This window comes from Tursiops truncatus, chromosome 3, assembly GCF_011762595.2.
Source record: "Tursiops truncatus isolate mTurTru1 chromosome 3, mTurTru1.mat.Y, whole genome shotgun sequence".
NCBI classification, from domain to species: Eukaryota; Metazoa; Chordata; class Mammalia; order Artiodactyla; family Delphinidae; genus Tursiops; species Tursiops truncatus.
The window spans coordinates 59,775,105-59,800,476 of record NC_047036.1 but is presented as its reverse complement, the minus strand read 5'-3'; the positions used below and the strand labels follow the sequence as shown (position 1 = coordinate 59,800,476).

At 43.6% G+C, this 25,372-nt stretch overlaps 1 protein-coding gene across 1 annotated transcript in view; it reads right to left on the bottom strand.

Annotated features, from left to right (window-relative positions):
- Positions 1-25,372, bottom strand: part of SV2C (synaptic vesicle glycoprotein 2C) — a 242,809-nt gene that overhangs the window by 5,401 nt on the left and 212,036 nt on the right. The window contains exons 7-12 of the mRNA XM_019929228.3: positions 24,285-24,395; positions 23,745-23,833; positions 20,500-20,658; positions 17,317-17,450; positions 15,607-15,810; positions 14,976-15,135 (exon numbers count right to left, since the gene is read on the bottom strand). Of these exons, the coding sequence (XP_019784787.2) occupies positions 14,976-15,135; positions 15,607-15,810; positions 17,317-17,450; positions 20,500-20,658; positions 23,745-23,833; positions 24,285-24,395 (857 nt within the window). The remainder of the gene's footprint in view (positions 1-14,975; positions 15,136-15,606; positions 15,811-17,316; positions 17,451-20,499; positions 20,659-23,744; positions 23,834-24,284; positions 24,396-25,372) is intronic.

Sequence of the window (25,372 nt, the reverse complement as noted above, 5' to 3'; positions counted from 1 at the left end):
CTTTGTTTTCATTCTTGCTGAACCTATTTCTTGAAATCTTTTAAAGGGAAATTCCTTTCCCAACAGTACCCTGTGACTGCAGCAGCCCTGTTCCCCATTCCATTAAGGTGCTCCTTCTCCCTGCACCATTAACTCCCTCTGATGCTGGTGCAGGCAGCAGGCTTGCTGCAGTGCTTAGGCTCAGCTGATGGGGGATGGGGCCGCCAGAGCATACCCTCACCACAGCTGCACTGTGGCTTCTTCTCCAGGGCCTTCACAATGCAGTGGGTTCTAGTGCATTTATATCGTTTTATACTTTAATTGGTGGCCAGGAGGGCTTCCCTGGTAGCGCAGTGGTTAAGAATCCACCTGCTAATGCAGGGGACACGGGTTCGAGCCCTGGTCCAGGAAGATCCCACATGCTGCGGAGCAACTAGGCCCGTGCACCACAACTACTGAGCCTGTGCTCTAGAGCCCACGAGCCACAACTACTGAGCCCACGCGCCACAGCTACTGAAGCCCGTGTGCCTAGAGCCTGTGCTCCACAACAAGAGAAGCCACCGCAATGAGAAGCCCGCACACTGCAACAAAGAGTAGCCCCTGCTCGTTGCAACTAGAGAAAGCCCACGTACAGCAACGAAGACCCAATGCAGCCAAAAATAAAAAAAATAAATAAAAAATTAAAAAAAAATTGGTGGCCAGGAAAAGGAGACCCCATTCTGGATAGTGAGGATAGTTTTGCCTTCACATCCAGCCTCTTTCTTATTTGGTTTTTCTGACTTCAATGCAGGGTCAGCCCTAGGTTTTTTGAGGCTCCTGGGAAGACGAAAAGGTCACTGAATAATGACAGCACTTAGACGCCTGGCACATGGTACATATGCTGGTGTTAGCCATTGTTTTAAACACTAGCTGAAATAGCTGACCCATCGACTGATGAAATTAGGAAAAAAAATTAAATGTTACATTTTGAAAAGGCCTGAAATTGTGTAGAGTGTAGATCCAGACTCAGCTCATGGAATTCACCTGTTAAAGGGTAAAGTGTGAGCATTCTTTTGGTCTAGTCTAAGCTCTGGAAATGAACTTTTTCCAGACAACTCAGTTAAGTCATTGGCAGAAGTTACTTTAGCATGGGACATTTTGGAAAGTACAGGCAGTCCTAAAATCAGAAATACATGTGATCTAAAGATTCATCTGGGAGTCGGCTATTTAAAACACAATGAATTTAATTTTTCTCATAGAAACAATAACACAAATGATGGCTAGCTTCCCAGATTAATCTAAAAAAGCTATTTTAACACTGAATCCATCTGAGCAATTGGACTACAATGCTGAGAGCACTAGAAACCCCTTGAATATTTGTCTAATGAGCAAATTGGTTCTTAATATGGTTCTAATACACATCTCCTATGCATTTATTTATTTATTAACAGTCATTCATTAAGCATCTATTATGTGCCTAACACTGCACTAGGTACCAGGGACCCCAAAATTAATAAGATGAAGCCTCTTTTTACACTAAGACAGGTGCAGAGAGATCATGATAACACAACATGCTAAGTGCATTAATAAAGATACCCACAGGCTACTACAGGGGCATAGAGGATGTGAAGTGATCTCCCGCTGTGGGTGGAGACAGTTGAAGAAAGGCTTCTCAGAGGGGATGGATGAGAATAGAATTGGTCTTGAAGGAACAGGAAGAGCTTGCAGGTGAGGATGGAATGTGGACAAAGGTGTTCTCTGGCTCTCAAAATACCCTCACATCTCTCTAAAGTACCTCCGTGGTACCCCACTCAGGTGTACCTTAGACATCTTCTCCAAAACCTTCCTGAGTGCCAAATGACCTGCCTCCCTCCAGTCCCCAAACAAGTTTCCCATTTCCTCCTGCAGCTGTTCTCAACTTGGGGTTAGAATAGCAACCTGGTTGAACTACGGTGCAGACATGTGTAACCACAGCCTCACCCAGCCGTGCGCAAAACATCACTTATGGAGCTTTTAAAACACAGTGATGTGGTCATACCAATGCCTAGGGCCATGCTCCAGAACTTCTGACTTTACTGCTCTACTGGGAGTCAAGGCATTGGTATTTTTTAGAAGCCCTGTGTGAGTCTAAGGGGTATCCAGGGCTGAGCACTCTGCAATTCTCCCAGAAATACCTACACTTTTGAATTGATTTCGACTTACTGTTATATACAAAATGCAATTACAAAAGCAAAACATCTGCTCCAGCCCTCCAACAAATGGTTTTTTTTTTTTTTTTTTGGCGGTACGCGGGCCTCTCACTGTTGTGGCCTCTCCTGTTGCGGAGCGCAGGCTCAGCGGCCATGACCCATGGGCCCAGCTGCTCCGCGGCATGTGGGATCTTCCTGGACCGGGGCACAAACCCGCGTCCCCTGCATTGGCAGGTGGACTCTCAACCACTGCACCACCAGGGAAGCCCCAACAAACGGTTTTCAGTTCTGAATTTCCTTTAGTGTGCTTCCAATCATATCTATATTTTTGCAAATCACAGGATTTCTACAACTTTGCTTTCTGCTTTCCCCCCAATCATTCCCAAAGCTGTTTGTTTGCGTTTTGTTTAAAACGAAATGATTTAGCACATAACCATTATTTCTGTAACCATACCATTGGATAATTAGAGCTTTCTACATTTGGAGGAACATGAATGAGATTGCCGTGAACACCTTCATATATAGGACCTCCTTTGTTTGGATGTGTTCATTAGGGAATATCACGCAGTACAACACAGCCAAGGGAAAATGTTCACGATATGGTGTGGGGAGACCGAGGGCAACCAGGAACACCGAGGCCCACAGGAGAGGAATTAACGCCGAAGGCTTCGCCCAACCTCTTTTCTTTCCCCTCCCTGGGCCTGCTGTCTTATTTACTCAACTTTGCACAGCTCATTTTCACTAGAGGCAGTTTCTCACCTAACCTGCCTCATTTCCTTTTCTTCCAACTCTTGGTTGGACTCTGGGCAGCCATGAAAACTCTCCCTGCTGGACCAGACCTCCTTCCTGCTCCCCTCCTAAGGGTTGGCTTGTACCAACCGCAAGGCTCTCCTGTCAGGGTTTAGCCTTATTTAGATCCTGGCCACATCTCTGGGGTGGGCCTGTGTAGCCTTTCACATTCACTCATTTCAACTTGCTTCAGGGCTGGCACAGGGATGAATAGGATACTTGTGAAATGAACTAAGGAATTTTCTGATATCTTCAAAATACATTGGAAGTATATTTCTGTAATGGGTAGTTTTTTAAATCAACATTGTTAATTTTACTATTCAAATCTCTATATCTTTTTTTTTGAATTTTATTTTTTCATACAGCAGGTTCTTATTAGTTATCTACTTTATACATATTAGTGTATATATGTCAATCCCAATCTCCCAATTCATCCCACCACCAACCCCCCGCCACTTTCCTCCCTTGGTGTCCATACGTTTGTTCTCTACATCTGTGTCTCAATTTCTGCCCTGCAAACTGGTTCATCTGTACCATTTTTCTAGGTTCCACATATATGTGTTAATATACGATAAGTAATGGGCATTTTTTAAGAAAACTGAAGTATAGTTGATTTACAATGTTGTGCTAGTTTCTGGTATATAGCAAAGTGATTCAGTTATACATATATATACATATTCTTATTTATTTATTTATTTATGGCTGCATTGGATCTTCATTGTGGTGCGCGGGCTTCTCATTGCAGGGCTCAGTAATTGTGGTGCATGGGCTTAGTTGCTCCGTGGCATGTGGGATCTTCCCGGACCAGGGATCGAACCCGTGTCCCCTGAATTGGCAGGTGGATTCTTAACCACTACGCTACAAGCGAAGCCTGTTTTTCATATTCTTTTCCATTATGGTTCATTACAGTATATTGAGTACAGCTCCGTGTGCTATAGAGTAGGACCTTGTTGTTTATCTATTTTATATATAGTAGTTTATATCTGCTAATCCCAAATGTAATGAGCATTTTAGTGGACATTAGTTGGTCCATGTTTATTTATTGATGCCAGACTATTATCTTGCTTTCGTGGAGGAAAAACCCCTAGTTTCACATTCTGAAACCAGGACAGACTGAATTCAATTGCTTTCTGATCTTCAAAGGAAGAGAAAATTTGTCTCATCTAAGCAGTGAGTATAGGTGTGTGGTCTGTGTGTGTCCTCCTTAATTTGGGAAGATGGCATCCTGCAAGCAGGGCTTTTCTTACTCACAAACAAGTGGAGGACTTACTTGCAGTTTTGAGCCCATAGGAATCCCTGGGTCCAAAGTGGGCTTCCAACTCCCTCCCTCCCCACAACCAACAAGGGTCATCCTATTGCTTGTTCCTGTTGAAATGCAAATATATTCAGGTCAAAATGGAAGCCTTTGTGTCTTGTCACTTATCTGATAAACCTCGCTAGGAAGTGAGTCCCTGGGCCAGGGTAAATGATGACAGAATGAAAGTGAGCCCTGGGAGGCAACCTGGAGTTCGTCTAAGGCCATGGTTGATGGACACGGTTGTATATCCCAAACACTGTGTGAGCTTCTTAGAAACTGATTCCCAGAGGCCCACCCCAGACCTACTGGGACGGTTCTATATGTCACAGACTAGGTATGCCCGTGCTGGGAGCTGCACCGAAGGGTCATTACATATGGGTTTGATGCTAAGGGATCCAGGGCAAGTTACTTTCCCCCCTCTGTGGCTCCTTTTCCTCACCTGAAAATGGAATAAAACTACCTACCCTTGTAGGGTTGGAGAGAGGATTAAATAAGGTTAAATGAGATAATCTGAATACTCGGCACTGTGCCTGACTCACCCATTCATTTCTCAGATGAGAACACCAAGCTCCAGAAAGGTTCAAGGACTAATCTAAAGTTACCCAGCTGCTTTCTGGTAGCGTCCATACCTGAATTCAGGTTTCCTCCACATTGCTGATGGAGAAGCAGGAGGAGAGGAAGAAGATGTTTCCAACAGGCAGTGCTGACTGGGGAAGGGGGAGCTGACAGTTGCAGGCTCTGGAGGACACAGGCCATGGATGGACAAAGTGGAAGAGGGACACAGAAGGGCAGCCGGGGAGAACTGAACAGGAATGCTCCCTCACTCACAACTGGTCCAACTAGCTTACGTTGGAGAGTAGGGAGCCAGACCCCACACAGGGAGGAGGACTATCACCCATAACCAGCTGGATTGTAAAAAGCATCTTTTTTTCCATCTTTCTATCTTTGGAGCTCACATTCTAGTGGGTGACAGACAGTAGACAAATGTATACCCTAACGTCCTATCATCATATGGTCTGGGAGGTAATTTGCTTTAAAAGTACATCAGTATAAAGATAAGTTGTCTCTATACCCATAGAATTTAAAACATGTTAATCAGGAATTAACAGGCCAGAGGTGATTACTTAGGGCTTTAACTATCATTTTAGAAATCTACATGAGAAAGTTTGTTAATGAACATGGAGATCAGTTTTCATTGGTGATACGAGTGCTTGATATGCAGTTGACTAGAATGTTCTGCCCTTAGCACGATGGATGGACAAGCATCCTCCAAGCCCCGCAACCTGGTGAAATGGTACCCTTGGTCCAGATTCCAGACTCTAGAGCCCACTGGTCCTGGACTCTGACACTTACAGGCATACTCTGCTGCCTGACCAGCCCCAAGTCTGGTGGTCCTGCTGTCAGCATGTCATGTCCATGGCCCTTTCAGGCAAGGGCAGAGAGATGGACTTCCCTGGAGTCAAGAATGGGCTGTAGGACTGTTTTTGTGACCATTTGCACATTTGGTAGGATTTGCTGCCATTTAATACATCCCCTGGGGGTGAGGTGGTGTGTGAAGGGCCATATACTGCCCCCCCCCCCCCACTTTCCACTTCTAACTTCCAGAGATAAAAATGATCTGACATTTGCTGAATGGCCAAAGTGACTCAGGTCACATAAAATATAAACATATATAATGATACGGGCTCTAAAGAAAAGAAAGCCGGGCAAAGGGAAATGGAGTGTAGGTTGGTTAGAAAAGATGACTGAATCAAAGATTCCTTCATCTCCAAATCTTTAAACAATAAGTGAGGTCTTTATCTTCATGGGCACAGACGTAGAATCTCATTTTATATCTCAAACGACTGAGGCACAGTTACGCTGAGTGGTCTTCCTGAGGTCACACAGCTGGCCGGTAAGAGATCCAGGATTAAAGAACTTCAGGTCTGAGCTCCTGGAAGGAATGGGGAACTTCTCTGTCTAAACAAACACAGCCCTAAGGGGAGGAGATTAGGGTGGTTAATTCTGGGCAGATGTTTTAATTTTAGCTCATCAAGGAAGAGGATCAACCCAGAGCACTGGGTGACAGCAGCAGCTGTCCAGGATGAGCAGGGAACAGCAGGTGGGAACCATCAGGGGTTTATTTTCTCATCTTTTCTGAGGTCATATCTGAAACTGGGCATGTGTAAGTGGAGGGGAGGAAGAAGGAGGCCAGTGGCCAGAGAAAGCCAGGAGCAGGTTGCTAGAAGAATCCCCGTGAGACAGGCGTGCTGGGCTGAGGGATTCTGTGCAGAGTTGGTGGCCAGTGGGGACAGCCTCGGTTTCATCACTTACAAGGTGGGAGCTCCTTGCCCTGAGCTCCATGGAGGAGGGGTAAGAATGGCTCTGGGCCATATGGAGATAGGAAGTGTGAGCCGGGGAGCTCCCAGCAGGAAGTCACTGCCTGGATGCAGAAGGACACGCAGGCTGGAACTCAGAACCAAAATGAACCAGAGCATGTGCTGCCTCTAGAGATCTTCCTTGACTTACTATGAGTTGTATCCCTCCAAACCCATCATAAGTTGAATGTATCATAAGTCAGAAATGCATTTAATAACCCTACCGAACATCATAGCTTAGCCTAGCGTCCCTTAAATGTGCTCAGAACACATACATTAGCCTGCGGTTGAACAAAATCATCTAACGCAAAGCCTATTTCATAATAAAGTGTTAAATATCTCATGTAATTTACAGAATGCTGCATTGAAAGTGAAAAACAGAATGGGTGTATATATGTTCCTTCACGTCTCAGCTCAGATATCACTCCTTCTAAGGAACCCTTTCTTCTGCTTTCAGAACACCATGTCCTTTCCCCACAATAACCCTGACCACACTATGTTCTGCCTGATGTTCACTTGTCCTTAAGCTCCATGAAAGTAATGACCACAAAGTAATGACTACAAATGGCTTATTCATGGTTGTATCACAGGCACTCCAAAAAAAGTTGTTGTGTAAATAAATGGACAATATTAAAAGTCATATTGAGATGGAGTAGACATACTTTTCTTATTCTTCCTACTAAATACAGCTAAAAGTCCTGGACGTTATAAAACAAACCTAAGAAGACTCTGGAAGATAAAAAAAAAGGCAGAGCAGCTGGGGACCTGGGGAATGGTGGCTTCCTGAATTTTCTTTTTGCCTCATACATCTGAGACTTGGAACTGACGAAGCTGGCAAAAGGAAATACCAACAGGTACAGATTTCAATAACACCCAAACCAGAGCCCGCTCTCTCTACCCAAAGGACCAGGATAGAGGCAGCCTAGCAAGACAGAAAACGTTTAGACAACAACCTCGCTTCTCCAACCAAATACTGGAAAAAAGTGCAACCCAACTGCCAGCGACACCAGCAAAGGCCGAGTGGAGAACCTAGACTTCCATCCCCGTGAACCTGTAATGAGGGGCCTCAACATCACCATTGGGGTGGTGTCAGGGAAGGCTAAGTAGGAAGCTGGGATTTTCATCCATGCTGGCCGGTAACGAGTTTGTCCCTCCATGGTATTGGTTATCTTGAGGGGAGCCTGGACTCCCACCGCTGTGCAGCAGGAATGAGGACACCCTTTCTTGGCTGTCAATGGAGGCTGAATGGTAACCTGGACATCTATCTCCACCTGGCAATAATGGGGTAGTGCACCCCTTCCCCTCCCAGAGAGATGTCTGAGAATGCCAACCAAAACCAAAGGCTTAAATAAGATCAGAAGTCTCAGAACATAATATGAAAATGACTGCTTTCAAGTGAATATCACTTATCATCCAAATAACCAGGAAGAGCTCAAACAGAATGAGAAAAAAACAATTGAGATGCCAACATTGACATGACAGAGATGTTAACATTATCTGATAAAGCTTTTAAAGCTGTCATTATAATAATGTTTCAATGAGCAATTATGAACACACTTGAAACTCTTGAACACACAGAAATACAGAACACATCATGAAAAAATAGAAAGCCTCAGCAAAGAAATAAAAGACAAAGAAGAACCAAATAGAAATTTTAGAACTGAAAAATCCAATAGCCAAAATAAAAAGCTTAGTGATTGGGCTCAACGGCAGAATGAAGCAGAGAGTGAAAAGAATCAGTAAATTGAAGACAGAACAATAGACACCATCCAATCTGAAAAACAAAGAGAACATAGACTAAAAAAAAAAAGTTAACAGAGCATCAGGGACCTGTGGGACTCTAACAAAAGACCTAATACTTATATCCCTGGAGTCCAAGCAGGAAAAGAGAAAGTATTCAAATAAATAGGTTGAAATTTGAAATAATGGCTCACAAATTTGGCAAGAGATACAAACCTACAGATTCGAGAAGCTGAGTGAATCCCAAATGTGATAACCCAAAGAAATCCACACCAAGACAAAGAAAAAAGTCTTGAGAGCAGCCAGAAGGAACACTTCACCTATAGAAAAAAACAGATTGCTATATTCCCCCCTCTAAAAATGCTGCACCTGTTTTTAGAATTCCCACAACAGTCTCTGAGCAGTAATTTCATCCTCACCCACTCCAGTTAACACTGAGTTTTTATCAGTCTTTAAAATCTTGGCTTTTCTGCATAATAAAAGAAAATTACATATCACCATTGCAATTCTAAAAACAGGTGCAACATTTTTAGAGCGGGGGGAATCTAGCAATCTAACTTTTTTTTTTTTTCCTATAGGTGAAGTGTTGCCTCTGGTTTTTTCCCTATAGGTGAAGTGTTGCCTCTGGTGGCTTTCAAGATTTTTTTCTTTGTCTTGGTGTGGATTTCTTTGGCTTATCATGTTTGGGATTCATTCAACTTCTTGAACTTGAGGGGCTCCTAGATGGTTTCTAGATGGGGGCTGGTCTCCAGAAAAACTAACCATGTGATTAGAGGGTTGGAACTTTCAGCCTATCCCACCCTCACCTCAGGGAGGGGAGAGAGGCTGGAGACTGAGTTCAATCAGCAGCGGCCAATGATTTAATCAATCACGTCTACATAATGAAACCTCCATAAATCTGGAGAGCTTCCCGATTGGTGAACGCATCCACATGCCAGCAGGGTGGTGTACACCCCAACTCCAGGATGACACAGGCTCCTGTACTTGGGAGTCTTCTGGACCTCACCCTATGTGCAGGCATACCTCATTTCATTGCACTTCGTTTTATTATACTTGGAAGATATTGTGTTTTTTACAAATTGACCATTTGTGGCAACCCTGGGTCTAGCACGTCTATCAGCATCATTTTCCCAACAGTATTTGCTCACTCCCTGTCTCTCTGTCACATTTTGGTAATTCTCACAATATTTCAAATGTTTCCATTACTATTATATCTGTTGTGGTGATCTGTAAATGAAACCAAACAGGACCCTGTGGGGCTTCTGGGATGGAAGCCTTTCTTTGTTTGTAGGGAACAGCCTCCAGCCACCATGAGGCCTCCCTAAGTCCCAAAGGGCAGATTCAAACAGTTGCTAGTCAGGGAAGGGAGGGGATGCTGAGACTAGGGAGGAGCAGCCAGGAAACAAGAGTGAAGCCTGGGGGCAGGGTCCTGGTTCCACCTCAAGGGAGACACATAACAATATCTTTGAGCCCTTCTGCAGAACTAAAACCCCCAACAAATGGAAGATGTGAAACTATTTGATGAAGCATTCTTCATTCCAGAGAGGAGGTCACAGTTTGATAACCTTAAATCTCATAACCCCAGTTAATCTGAGATAACCCCAGAATCTCATCAGGAGACCACCTTAGGCCAGATCAAAGGAACGCAGGCCTTTGCGCACCCTGATCTTTATCAGCAACCCCACCCTTGAACCATTGCTATGGAACTCACCAGATCCTCCTGGGTTGGGACACACAGTTTTGAGGGCACGAGCCCACTGTGTCTCCCTTTGCCTGGCAAAGCAATAAAGCTATTCTTTGCTACTTCACCCAAAACTCTGTCTCTGAGATTCAACTTGGCACTGGTGCACAGAGGCCGAGTTTCGGCATCATTACCAGAAAGAGCAAGCGATTAGAGGTTGGCACTGGGAATGGGGGGAACAGGGCTGGAGATTAAGTTCTATAAAAACTTTCGAACAACAAGATTTGATGAACTTCCAGGTTGGTGACTGCACGGAAGTACCAGGAGGGTGGCATACGTGGATGGGGCACAAAGCTCTGTGCTCCTTCTTCCGTTACCTTGCCCTATGTATGCATCTCTTCTGTCTGGCTGTTCCTGAGTTGTAACCTCTTATAATAAATCGGTAAACACAAGGAAATGTTTCCCTGAGTTCTGTGAGCCATTCTGGCAAGTGATCAAACCCAAGGAGGGGGTAGAGAGAACTCCAATGTACAGCCGGTTGGTCAGATGTACAGGTGATAACCTGACTTGTGTTTGGTGTCTGAAGGGGGGCACTCTTGTGGGAAGTGAGTCCTTAACCTGTGGGATCTGATGCTGTTTCCAGGTAGATCGTGTCAGAACTGAGTGAAATTTTAGAACATCCAGCTGGTATCTACTGGGAATTAGAGAATTGCTTGGTATGGGGAAAAAAACCCTCCATATTTGGTGGCCAAAAGTCAAGAATTGAGCGTGGAGGAAAAAAAACCCGAGCTTTTCCTTACAAAAAGTGTTAGCAGTGGCTGTCCTGCTTCATTTTTCAGGCACAGAAAAGTGCTGCTCAATAAGTACATACAATTTTAATTTCAAATTTTCCTGCCTCTTTATGAAACGATTTAGGGTAGCTTATAAAAGACAAAATTAGGGCTTCCCTGGTGGCGCAGTGGTTGAGAGTCCACCTGCCGATGCAGGGGACACGGGTTCGTGCCCCAGTCCGGGAAGATCCCACATGCCACGGAGCGGCTGGGCCTGTGAGCCATGGCCGCTGAGCCTGCGCGTCCGGAGCCTGTGCTCCACAACGGGAGAGGCCACGACAGTGAGAGGCCCGTGTACCACAAAAAAAAAGACAAAATTAATAAAATAGGAATGCAAGAGTGCAAACCAGGATGAGGAGAAGCAAAGCAAATACCTGGACCATGGAGATGTAACACCGACATAGGCACTCTGCCTCTTGACCTCACAGCAGGGAAGCAAATGTGAGGAACTACTAATTTTTATCATATGAAGTGAAGAGACAAAGCAGCTCCCCAGAGCAGGTCCTGGAACTCGCTGCAGATCAGGTGGTGGGCTCTACAGAGAGGAAAGGTGCACTCTGATGGGAAACGTCCTGTCCTCACTCGTGCTTTCACAGTAAATGCAAGCCAAGAGTATAACATTAAAGGTCAAGTCCGCACTGTGGTTGACAAATGTGGCTTTCAAGTGTTATAACTTTCATAGCATTTAGATTATATGGTAAGTTATGTCCCCCCAATATAATCATTTTCACTGGGATTTTGATAGGAGTTGGCTGTTGAATAGCTCAAGAGGCTACTTTTTTAGTTTGGGGCCTGGAATCAGAGTGTCCTAGTAAGTGACCATTAAGGATAGATTCTAGAAACTGGGCAAGGAGTTGGCAGGGCTAAAGTTCTAGTATGAAAAAATCACACCCTATAACCAACATTCTTGTCAGGATGTATTCTATTCTGCTTCCACGGGGAGAAGAGGCCATAGGGTACCTACACACAAAAACAGTTGGGGTTTTCTTCTAACAGCTGAGCCAGAGATCAGGGGAGCCCTCCTATGTGACCCAGAGGAAAGCAGCAGAGATGACACAGAAGGCTTTAGCCCGAAACAGAGTAGGTGGTGCTAGCTACATGACCATGGCCCTAGTGATGCCGCTCTGGCAGTTCTCTCTCCATCACTTAAGGAAGTGACTTCCTGTACGTTATCTGGTAACATCAGCTTGAGTGCTGGAGAACATCTGCTAGCAACAGCGTGGCTAAAGTGAGGATGCACCTTGCCAATTCTGAGTCCTGGCCCAGCTGCCATGCTCTGAAACACATCCCCATGCTTTGCTGCTCCAGCAGCAGCAAACTGAACGTAAGAGGAATACTACGGCAGGCTGGTGCCTGCGACAGGTGGGACTCCTCTGAAGCTGACTTTGTCACAGCCATGCCAAGCCTTCCTGAGACTGCTTGCTGGTGGTCTGGGACACTTCTACCCAGCTGGCCTTCCTTCCTTCCTCCTCCATGGGGCTCAGGCTTGCACTGCAGCCAGACTGTACCTCCCTCCCCATTTTCTCTCATAACCCACATTTCCTCTAACAAAAATCCGTGCATGTTTAATCCCATCTTGTCCTCTGCTTCTCAGAGGATCTGAGCTAATACACAGGGCAATTTCTGTTTTAATCTTGCTTGATGTTTAACCTTTCCGACGACAGAAACACAGCAGGTCCATGTTTCTCATGGACAGACCCACCTGATTTGTGGCGTTTTGTTTTTAAGCCAGGTTTTTGCCACAGGAGAATACTCATTCTTCCATTCCTGCGGCAGAGGGATAAGCAGCTGATTCATCTCAAATAGTATCAAGCTTTTACAATGTAAAATAAAAAGGTTACAGGCTGTGACATAGCCTTGCTCTAACAGTGAGGGGCTTTTTTAAACGTCTAGTTTAGTCCACACCTGGGCCCAGTTTGCAGGATGAGAAGGCAGGCAAGCTGCAGAGTCTTAATCTTGTTTTGGCAGCATCCTAGTCCCGCGACACCCATCCCAGGAGCTTGCCCACAGAAGAGAACTAACATTTGTTGAAAGAAGGGAGGAGATGCCAGTTGTGGGTTGTATGTTCCTTTCAGAGCGTAAGTCAGGTTACTAATTAGAATATCTGATAAGCAGACATCCGTAAGAGTTCCAGATACTCAGCAGGGAGATGGATACTGGAGTACCTACAGGGTTCCTGTAAGCTCAGTAATAGATGTTCATGGAGAAGAAATATAAGTTAGAGAGTCTGGGTATGCAGAGAATGTACCCATGGGGCCAATAAACAAAAGGAGGACTCAGGATCAGTTGAAAATTGATATCCCAAATGTCTCTGCATTGTCGTAGAAAAAACCCTCCTCCATCTCTAAGTCCAGAGAATGCTGACTCCATCCTCTAGCAAAGAGGGCCTCCATGGTGACGGAGTATATGCGAAATGAGAGAAGGCAAAGGCCATTTGTCTTCACTCATGTCAAATGGCAAAACAGGCTTCTATTCTTTTCATGAGTCAGCTGCAGAAGCTCCACCCCAAAGCCCTACCTTCTAGCCCTTTTTATGATATGAGGTGCAAAGTCTCTGTGTCTCCATTTTGGGAACAGATGCATAATTTTCTTCCAATAGCTCTTTTTTTGCTCACTGGAAATGTGTTGGGCTTTCCTTCAACAGACCAGGAAGGTCAAGAGATATGCTCCAGAGACCTCTTTGTGGTGCCTTAATGCAGAGCTCACGTAGATACTTGCAAATGTAAGGTAAGAACCCTCTCAGGACTGATAAGGGGCCCAGAGAGGCTCCTTTTTTTTTTTTTTAAGCATTATTATTATTATTATTTAAAACATTTATTGTTTTGCATACATTATTTTATTTTATTTTAAATTTATTTATTTTATTTATTTTTGGCTGTGTTGGGTTTTTGTTGCTGCGCTTGGGCTTTCTCTAGTTGTGGTGAGCGGGGGCTACTCTTCGTTGCATTGCACGGGCTTCTTATTGCGGCGGCTACTCTTGTTGCAGAGCACGGGCTCTAGGCGCGTGGGCTTCAGTAGTTGTGGCACACAGGCTCAGTAGTTGTGGCTCGCGGGCTCTAGAGCGCAGGCTCAATAGCTATGGCGCACGGGCTTAGCTGTTCCACAGCACGTGGGATCTTCCCGGACCAGGGCTCGAACTCATGTCCCCTGCATTGGCAGGCTGATTCTTAGCCACTGCGCCACCAGGGAAGCCCCTGGAGAGGCTCTTACAGCCTATCCCTCCCTGTTTCATTACTGCTTCCTCATACTGTTAGCCAGCAAGCTAAGTCATGGACACAATTAAATTCCTTCACTGGTTTCATTGCCCTAGTAACTCCAGCTAGCAACTATAGTCCCCTACATTTTCTTTTTAAAAGAGATGAGTAGATGTATAAAATAAATAAGCTACAAGGACATATCGTATAACACATGGAATATAGCCAATATCTTATGATAACTATAAATGGAGCATAACCTTTAAAAATTGTAAATCATTATGTTGTACATTTGAAACATATATAATATTGTACTTCAACTATACCTCAAAAAAAGTCAGGTAAAAAAAGAACTTCAGTGCCTTACCTTGTCTAACAAATTAAATATCCACACGTATACTAAAAAGCCTTCATAGTTCCTAGGCAAACCTGATTTTCCCATACCACATGATAGTTAAATATAATTATAACATTGAGTATATATATTTAATACTAATATTGACTATATATTTAACTACATAATACATGTATACATTGCTATAAAAATATCTAGCTGTAAATATAGTCTAGCTATAAAAATTGGGAACAATTTCCACTGTAATTATTTAGCATTTACCTTATGATTGTCCCTTCTCAGCAATCATCATGTATCCCCAGGAATGTTTTCAAATTGAGAAACTAATCTACAAACTGCTTTCAAAGTAATAACGTTTTTATGATACTACGTGTAATAGTCAATGAGGAAGAAATAATGTTTTGCCTCATTAAAAAATAAAGAATGAATGAAAGATATGAGTAGAGCCTACAACTTCATAAGCCAGAATTTTTTCTTTTGGATTTTTGCTTTTTGGGGCAAATGACAGTTTGGCTTGTTTGCTCTGACTTTTCAGTGGTCCTGTGGGGCTCAGAGAACCTCTTGCTGGAGGCCCATTTCCACATACCTCCGATCTGTAGGGTACAGCTCCACAGTGACCACATCAAGAGAGTTCCAGGCCGAGATGGTCAACCCATTGTACAGACACAGCATGCCTATCATCATGGATTCGCTGGTGCCAAACCAAAGGAAGAAACAGCTGATCCCCGAAAGCACCATAGAGCCACCTGCCAACGAAGCAGACACGGCTGGGACGTTTCCTGTCATCTTAGTAGAGCAAAGACCCTCGGGGTCTTTGAGATCTCACAGCAAAACTGAATCCCAAGAGGAAGCCACAGCCTGGGTTCATAAAGCTCAGGTACAAGCGTGCTTACTTGTATATAAGGTTTGCGTCTCTAACTACCTTCTGAACACAGCGAGCATGAAATACACATCATCAATCACTCAGCTATGTAAGTAGAAAAAGAGACATTAGTCACACATAATTAGTTTTTCAGTCTGTTAACTCACAGAAGCTGTTCAAATGAGATGTAATTAGACATATTTTACTAAAATTTAGTCCTAATGAAAGGTCTTAAGGGATTTCTCCTCATCTCTGTGGGATGCAAATCCTAGGGGAGTAGGGAGTATAGCAGGAGACAGGCTCCCTCTAGACTGCAAGGGCAGCTCTTGTATTTTACATGAAACCAAGCACATACCTAGCATCGTTAAGCGCCCGATTCTGTCCATTAGGAGAGCAGACACGATGTTCCCTGGCAACACTGCCAATGTCCCCAGGAAGTTGACAAAATAAATCCAGTAGGCACCATAGTCATCTTCAAAGGTAACGTAGCATCCTGTCTTGTTGTGCAAAAAGGTGCAGTTTTGAAATTCGCAGTTAATGAATTTATATGGTTCAAAATCTGTGGACACAAAGAACGACAACTTATACTGGTGCGTCAGAGTCGCGCACCGAAAGCCTGCCGAGAATTCAGAACAAAATCATGGTATTGTAGGCTCCTTGAGGGCTCCAGGGCCTGGCCAAAGCACAGGATCTAGTCTAGGACCCCGCATTACGAAGCAGCTGAAGGTAGGAATACTTCTGTTGAATAAAGGAATAAACTAAAGAGTCCAGTTATCCTCTGATTTCTTATGGTTGGTCATTGCTAATTACATGATTGCTTACTCCTTTATGATGTTACTTCCTTCTAATTATCATGTTACATAAGGACTATCATTAGAGTACTAAGGCTTCCATACTACAATTATAAAAATAATTTGTTTCAAAATGTGTATGAATCGGCCTTACTACCGCCATTGTATAGGGCTCTGAGGCAGCGAGAAGGAACAGGACCTTCCTTGGGTCCTTAAGGCGGAATTTATAAGAGAAGGCTCAAGTGGAGGAACCCACCGAGGAACCCGAGTCAGCCTCGTTGGAAGGTCACCAGCATTCGCTGCTGATTTTTTTTTTTTCTTGAACTTGGATCTAGCCAAAAGGGGCTGCAGATGATGCTGGGCTCTGCTAAAAGGCAGTGAGAATCAAAACGGTTGCTGTCCTCGCTGAACAAGATGAGCCTAAAAAGCTGGTCTTCTGAGGATGAATGGGTTGGAAGACAGCGAGAGCACGGTTTAAACAAAGCCCGAGACCCCTGACTCCACTCTCACTTGGAGCTAGGCAGAGCTGGCTCCTGTCTGATCACCAAGAAGGCAGGACTGGCAACAGGGTGGAGCTGATCCTCCTGCCAGTGTCGGGCTGTTATTCTGAACTCATGGGACAGAGGGACCAATGTGTGTCGGTGGCAAGGCCTGGGCTTTGCAGTCAGATGAGCCTGGGCTCAAATGGCAGCTGTTACTAGTTCTACAATTGTGGCCAAATTACTGCATTGTTCTAAGCCTCAGCTATCGTGAAAATTAAACAAGATAATGAGTGTCTAATAACCTGAGGTAGGAACCAGCACACAGTAGGTGTTCACTCAATGTTTGCTGCCCTTCCTCTTTTTCCCTGGGGAGTTTTCCAGGCTCCATTAAATGGACTGGACTAAAAGACTGTATCTGATTGAGCATGTTTCATCCATCTCTGTAGATTCGTAGTTCAGGCATGCTCACTTAAGCTAACACCAGATTTTGAAATCAGGATGATCAAAACAAACGAACCACAGGTTAATTCTTTGCTTTAAAAATTATTCACCAGAGGATTTTGTATTTCCAGCTTTGAACTCGGCAAGCTCCATCTGCATTAAGTGTGACAAAGACAGTCAATACAAGCTCAGCTTTGATCCAACCTGATGGAGGGAGTCCGTTCATTTGTACTTCAACCTCCACTTCCCCCTTAAGCCTATGCCCACGCCTATCACCAAATGAGTATCACGTTTCTGCCAAGAACTAGGGCCTGTGAAGAGGCGCCAGGCAGGGTTAAGTGGCACACCTACCTGTGTTGTTAAAAACAGTATTAATAAACATGCAGTTCTTGAAGTAGGTGTTGACTGAAGTTACATCCTCAAAGGTGCAGGACTTAAAAACCGAATCTTTGAAAATTATGGATTTGAGCCTGATCCCTTCGAATCTGCCCAACACACAAAAAGATTCACATTGATGATTGTGTCTATCAGAGTTGAAAGCTAGGTCAAACAGTTTTAGAGATGTGAGGTCCCACTAGGGACTCTCTTAATTATAAAGGACATTGGCTTCTGGATTTTCTAAGCTCCTAGCTTTCCCCCTTTTTCCTTATGCGGCCTGTCCTTTGGCTATCTCATTGCTCACCAATATTATTTTCTACCGGAAGAAGAGATGGCATTCAAAATAACTGCATTTAGCTTTTGGCAATGTTGGTAAAAGTTTTTGTAGGGTACACAGCTGAAGGTATTGAGTTTGGAGATTACCTGTGGCTATTGATTCTTTATTTTTCAATCCTATCCTCTTGTTCCTTCACACATGCCTTTATTTGAAAATTCTCTATTTGGGGTTAATAGCTCTAACTTGAGGATGTGCTTCCATGCTCACTTTTAATGAAAGTCTATTTCCCAAGCTGAAAACCCAAAACTTCTTAATTCTAGTGTAGGGACTTCCAATTATCTTGAAGAGAGGATGGGAGAATCATTTATGTGAGGAATGATTGTCTTGGGGGTCAAGAAACTCACAGCTTACAGTCATTTCCAAGAATATTTTTTTTCTCATCGCTAAGAGGTACCAAGTAGAACGACCATAGCCCTGCTTATTTTTGGAAATGCGTAGAATGATGAAACTTGCTCAGGTCCATTTTTGGGTGATGTAAAGGGGAAGGGGGAGATGATAATAGTCACAATGATCCTAACATCTCAGAAGAGTCTATGGCTCAGATATTCAGTGTTGATAAGGACCCTTGGGAGACATGGATACATATTCTCAGTGTGTCTCGGCAATTTATTAAGAGACTATGAATGTATACTTAGCCAGTCACCGAGAGGAAAATGCTTATTCACCTGGGGAAGAAGTTATTACACCAAATACCACTCTTATGAGAGCAGAAAGGGACTGATCCTCCCAAGCAAGTGAGCTGACTTAAAAGCAATTCACTATCGGGTACTCTGAAAATCATCCTCACCCTAACGTCGGACTGCATTTGTCCACTCAAAATGCACTAAGCGCCTATGAGACCAACCTCCTCAAAAAACAATCTTATTTCAACCCTTACTCTAGGAGTCCAGAGTAAAACCATCTAAGCCATAAATCTATCCACTAAAGGAGCGTAAATAATGGCACATTTGAAGAAGATCACTACTTTTCTGAAGTGAAACTGAATTTAGAAAGGGGAAACAATTGTTTTTAATGGATACTATATGCACAGGGTACACACGGTGCAAAATTCAAAATGTTGAAAAAGGAAAAAGTAAGTCTTTTGTCTCCCATCCTCAAGCCACCTAGTTCTTTTTCCCAGGGATAACCACTGTTGTCAGTTTCCCGTATGCTCTTCCAGAAGCATTCTGTATACAGGGCGCTAGCAAACAGGACACTATTCTACACCTTGCCTCGTTCTCCTCGGAGTCTACTTCGGAGGTCATTCCTTATCAGTATGTAAAGAATCGCCATTTTAGAATGTTGACTAGGAAAACTATTTTTAAAAAATGAGTTAGCTAGTGGTATTTCAAATTTCCCTGAAAGACAAAAAAAAAAAAAAAATTTCTATCGCTTTCTAAAATAAATGTATATGTTTTAGAGGGATTTTAATACTATTAAAATTATTAATCATTACATCGCCAAAGTAAAAAATTTCTCCGTGATGACTGAATATCCAGCTTAGAACTTTTAATTAAAAATATGACTGTCAGGGGGCTTCCCTGGTGGCGCAGTGGTTGAGAGTCCGCCTGCCGATGCAGGGGACGCGGGTTCGTGCCCCGGTCTGGGAAGATCCCACATGCCGTGGAGCGGCTGGGCCCGTGAGCCATGGCCGCTGAGCCTGCGCGTCCGGAGCCTGTGCTCCGCAACGGGAGAGGCCACAACGGTGAGAGGCCCATGTACCACAAAAAAAAAAAAAAAAAAAAAAAAAAAAAAAAAGACTGTCAGAGGCACAAACATATTAGAAATTTCTAATGGAGTAACAATAACTTTTAAGTAATTAAGTCAATTTTCATGCTAGAATTATAGAGCACTTGACTCTAAAGTTTCTGCAGAGAAGCAAGTATCAATTCGAGTCAGTATTTTATGTGGGAGAGTGAAGGTCATCCTATGTGGATTAGGCCCCTCACTGAATTGCTCATCCAAACAACTACCTCCTGGTTGGTCACTCTCCTTTTCATTACACAAATCATAAGTATCCCACAGAATTATTTTTCATCTTTCCAAACTAGTTTTTGCCCAGGGAAACTTCGATCATTTATTTTTTTAGAGTTTCACTTTAATTTTGAAACTGGGAGAATTTCCTAAGAATGATATAAACCAACAGGAACTCATGCCAGCAATTATTTGCTCACATAACAAATAATGGGTAGAAATGAGGACCCTGTCTACCCCTTTCCCTCTCTGAAAAAATAAACCACAACCACCTTTGGAGTCACTTCTCTCTCCTCATCAAGAGGCGTTTCAGACTCCATACTCAAAAATGTCCTTTGCTAACTTATTCCATATTTTCAAAGCTCTTAACTTTGGGGAATCATTCCTATTCTCTAATTGAAACTTTTCCTGATACAACTTAACCCCAATTCTTGATTCAGCATAGTGGAGACGGAAGGAAATCTGAAAAGTGGTCCCCTTTTCCAAAGATAAAAACAGGCATGAGATAACAGGGCAGATTTCCTCTCTGAGTTAAATAATGCTATAACCTATCTTATTTTCTCATAATCTTCACTCTTCTCTTCCATAACTTATTTTGCTTGCTTTCCAAGACCTCTCTGAATTTTCTTTTCACACCAGTCAATTCCATTTCTTTATCAATATGAAGCAGCCCAGTTTCAGAAGTAGTTATAACTGATATATGTGGACCTTTTCTTTAAAGGCCATTTGGAAGTATTTAAATTCAGTCTGAAAATGACTACATGTACAAACTAAAAAAACTATTCATATTTTAGTGCCGTGAAGGCTAATAAGAAATACATTTTTGAGACCAGGTAGGAAGTGAAATGATTTAAAAGTTTCCGGACCTGCCGTTGTCCCATTCCAGTCCAGAAACAATCTTATTTGTCGTTGTAAAGTTAGTAGTTAAATTTGAAAATTTTCCTGTCGGATCATCTACATCTTTCAACACACTCGACTGCAGATGTTTAATAACATCAGGGAACCAAATGGATAAACCGTAGTACCTGCAAAGACAAAGAAATGTGAGTTTGTAAAGGTGCCGACAACCCTAGCGGCCATGACCATCTCCCTGTCGTTTTCAGAGAGGTAGTGGTTTCTGGAGAAGCACTGCTGAGTAGGACCCGCCTCCTGTAGCATTATGAACCGTCAAACAGTAATCTCACTGGACCCTCCTCATCACAAGTCTGCAAAAATCACGCTAGAGGGATGGCCTGGGTTTCCCTGGAGAACCGCAGGTCTGTAATTCCTGAACCCTTCCTTTGGGAAGAGATGCGCATAAGAACCCCATCGTACACCAGCACATGGCATCCTGGCCCTAATGTTTTTCTCATCCCCGTAGGCTGCACTGAAGGACCCCATCTCCTAGTCTGGAGCTACAAACTCCTGGGGTCCCCAGACTGTGAGGGCCCTTAAAGAATGACCTCTTTATTAATGGACAATCTTTCTTGGTTCCTACACTACTATGGTACCGTTAGCCTGGGGGCAGAGCCCACGCTCAAAGAAGTTCAAGGCTGGAAAAAAGGCCATTTAAGTTATTCATTGGAAAAGCCAGGTTACTGCCCACTTTCTGCCTCTTGCCTCTAGTGTGCTATTCTAACAGCTTACAGCTCAGTCATACAGCTGTGACCTTCATAACAGCAGCCACTGACCACATGTGGCTACTGAGCAGTTAAATGTGACCAGTCTGAATGAGATGTGCCATGAGTATGAAACACCAGATTTGAATACTTTTGGGAAAAAAAAACGTAAAATTAAGTTGCTAATCATTTCATATTGATTAAATGTCAGAATGATAATATTTTGGACAAAATGAGTGAAATAAAATGTTATTAAAATTTGTTTCCTTTTCCTTTTTTTTTCTTTAAATGTGGCTGCCAGAACATTTAAAATGACACATGTGGCTGACATTATATTTTTACTGGACAACGCTGCTCTAAACTGGTGGTTCCCACCCAAAGCACGGTCCCTGGGCCAGCAGCATCAACATCACCCGGGACCTTGTTAGAAATGCAGACTCTCAGGCCTCATCCAGACCTGCTGAATCAGAAACTGTGGGATGGAGTCCTCCGTGTAAGTCTTCTGATGCACACTCAAGTTTGAGAACCACTGCTCTAGCTTATCCCTAGTTACATTGAGCTACACAGGGAAAGAAGTGGTCATGAGCATAACTTTTGCAGGTAGATATGCTAGGTTTGAATCCTGGCCTTGCCAGTCACCAGCTGTGTGATCCTGGGCAAGTTATAAAAGCCTCAGTTATCCCCCCATCTCTAATATCGGAATGATGATAGTACCCACCTTCCTGGGTAGTTGCTTGGATTAAATGGAATGCCAAGTACCTAGCACATAGCGAGTGCTCAAAAGACGAAGTTGTTTTTTTTTTTAAATAAATTTATTTATTTAATTTATTTATTTTTGGCTGCGTTGGGTCTTCGTTGCTGCGTGCGGGCTTTCTCTAGTTGAGTCGAGCGGGGGCTACTCTTCGTTGCGGTGCAAGGGCTTCTCATTGCGGTGGCTTCTCTTGTTGAGGATCACGGGCTCTAGGCGCGCGGGCGCAGTAGTTGTGGTGTGTGGGCGCAGTAGTTGTGGCTCACGGGCTCTAGGGCACAGGTTCGGTAGTTGTGGTGCACGGGCTTAGTTGCTCCGCCGCATGTGGGATCTTCCCGGACCAGGGCTCGAACCTGTGTCCCCTGCATTGGCAGGCGGATTCTTAAACCACTGCACCACGAGGGAAGCCCCATAGTAGGCATTTAATACTCGTTAATTTTCAGCCCTCTCTTCCTTCATAGATCAATTTTTTTTTAGAAATTGAGTGGGAGTTACTTTACATGTTCTAAGTCAACCCTGTCAATTTAGAAATAAGGAACTAAAACTTGTTAGTGTCCCCAAGTCACACAGCAGAACAACCCCTACCTTCCTGGTCTCTCCCTTTACTACAACACACAGCACTGGGAAAGGCTGGTCATCTGCGATCACTCACTGGTTTTCATTTAGGGATGTTAAGACATGGAGCTTGCAGCATAAATATTGGGCTCTACCAGAGCCTATTGACCTGAAAGTGTAGGGTATTATCTACCTGCCTTTAAAGAACAATAAATTAGGCAAAAATCGAGTTGTATACACATATTCTAAAGTGAGTATGTCAACCATTTGCAACAAAAATTCTGAAATGTTCTCCCTACCTCCTGTTTTCTTAGAATACATTTATGGTGGTTTTATTTATTGAGCACTTATTATGTGCCAGGGCCATATATCCGTGAGCAAAACAGTTTAAAATCCCTGTTCTCACAGAACTTCCAGAGGAGGAAGACACAGCTTTCTTTATTCTTTAAAGAATGGAGGGCTTCCCTGGTGGCGCAGTGGTTGAGAGTCCGCCTGCCGATGCAGGGGACACGGGTTCGTGCCCCGGTCCGGGAAGATCCCACCTGCCGCGGAGCGGCTGGGCCCGTGAGCCATGGCCGCTGGGCCTGCGAGTCCGGAGCCTGTGCTCCGCAACGGGAGAGGCCCGCGTACCGCAAAAAAAAAAAAAAAAAAATGGAAAAGCTTTTTGTCTATTAGAAGATGATAGAAGGTACGATGGGGAATAATAAAGCTGAAAAGGGGACCGGGAGTACTGAGGGGCTGCAGTTTTTAAAAAGGTGCTTCGGGAGGTATCATTGAGAAGGTGACACACCAGGAAAGACTCAAAGGAGGAGAGGAGATGAGCCAGGCCATGTCCGGGGGCAGGACTAAGGCCCGAGATGGAACATGTTCAAGAAAGTTCTGACACATTTGAGGAAGAGCAAAGAGGCCAGTGGGCTGGGGCCGCGCCAGTGAGGAGAGGAGGGTGGAGAAATCATGGGGGCAAACCATTCGCGGGCTTATCGAACTTTCCAGACACTGTTGGTTTTGCCACCCCCGCTTCTTTATGACAACATAAATTAAATGACTGGGTGATAAAAACTGTAATTGCCAGCAAATGGAAAATGAAAAAAAAAAATTCTTTCGTAGAGGTTAACAGCATCAAACAGTATAAGAAGAAAAGCAGCGTGGTTGGGAGTTACAGTGTGGAAATTTAAAGATTTCACTCACCAAGAATTTAGGCATCACTTACCCAAAGGACAGCGTGAACCAAACAATCGTAAGCTTTATGGTATTGTCCTTGACTGGGTAGGTGAAACAGCTCATAAAAGTCAACCAAATCTGTGAAATATTAGAGAGTTAATTTTCTTAGGCAGTTACCTAGTCAACCGCATTTCCCAACCCCCTCCAACAAATTATAAAAAATGTTGAGTTTTCTTTGGGCTGGATTCATTTGAACTTACAGTGTAAAAGCTAAAGGCTATAGGAAACCAAATTTTTGGTTTCTGGAATTTTTATTTATCAGCTTCCAATGGACAAAGTAACTCAAGACATCAGTGTACCCCATCACTGCCAGAACTCCTTGCCTAATACCTTCCCTCCCCAAAGAGGGAATGTCTTGGTAACCCCGCTAATCCCAAGGGGATCCTATTACCTGGTCCTACTCTAGGAATCGGGTGTCCTGGGCAGAAGGGGGAAGAACCCCATTCACGGGACAGATTGAGTCAATCCTGTTTCTGACTAACCTCAAGTACCAAGTTGGCCAGCAAGTCAGGATGGGCTTGTTACTTACTCCATACAGTTCTGTGCGGATCCGAACAAAACACCTCCTGTACCATGTTCCTGTGTCACTCTCGATTTCAATCAGCTCATCTATTTGTCTTGGGGTTTTGATTCTGTTTACCTGTAAGGAGCAACAGAGGGCAAAGTGTTGAGTTCTCTTCTCTGAAGTTGGCGGAGTTTAGGCTTACAATTTGTTTTTAAAGGACTGAAAGCTGACTCCAACAAAAAGGAAGCAGGTATTTGATACACAAGCAGGTATCCATACATATATGAGACCACTGGTGTAAGTACAGAGACTCAAAAGAACTGAATTAAGGATGAATGGGGAAAAAAAAAGAAAAATGGGAGGGAATACCATAAAGAAGAGGGGGAAGAGTAAGTAGTAATGGAATAATATGAAAACAAAATACCCTTCTCTGAATCACTAGTAAAAAGGCACACATTAGGGGGTTGGGGAGGGATGGATTGGGATTTGGGGATTAGTAGAAGCAAACTATTATACAGAGAATGGATAAACAACAAGCTCCTACTGTAAACACAGGGAACTATATTCAATATCCTGTGATAAACCGTAATGGAAAAGAATATGAAAAAGAATGAATATGCATGTATAACTGAATCACTTTGCTGTACCGCAGAAATTAACACAAGATTGTAAATCAACTGTACTTCAATAAAATAAATTTTTTAAAAAAGGCATACATTAGCAGATTAAACATCCAGATAGATTCGCTTCTAGATTAAGAACTACTTTGCTTAGACTAAAATGACTGAACACACTTTTCTTTGGAATCTGCTTATTTGATGAATTTGGCCCCTAAACATAGTTCTTAAAGCTTTCCCATCAAACTTCCATTCTTAGAGCATCCCTGTGACCCTTGCTTCCTTCTCCCACAGCCCCTGACAGTGCCTGGTCAGCAAGTACCCGCAGGTGACCATGAGGTGAGGTCCAGTGAATGAGCTTCAATTACAAGCCTCAACACGGACTCTTCAAGGTTAGAAGGGGAAGAAATGATGGAGGATCAGCCTGAAGCTGTATCCATGACTTAAACTAGCCTCCTTTTGCTAAGGAAAAGAACGAAGAGTCAGGAGAAGCAA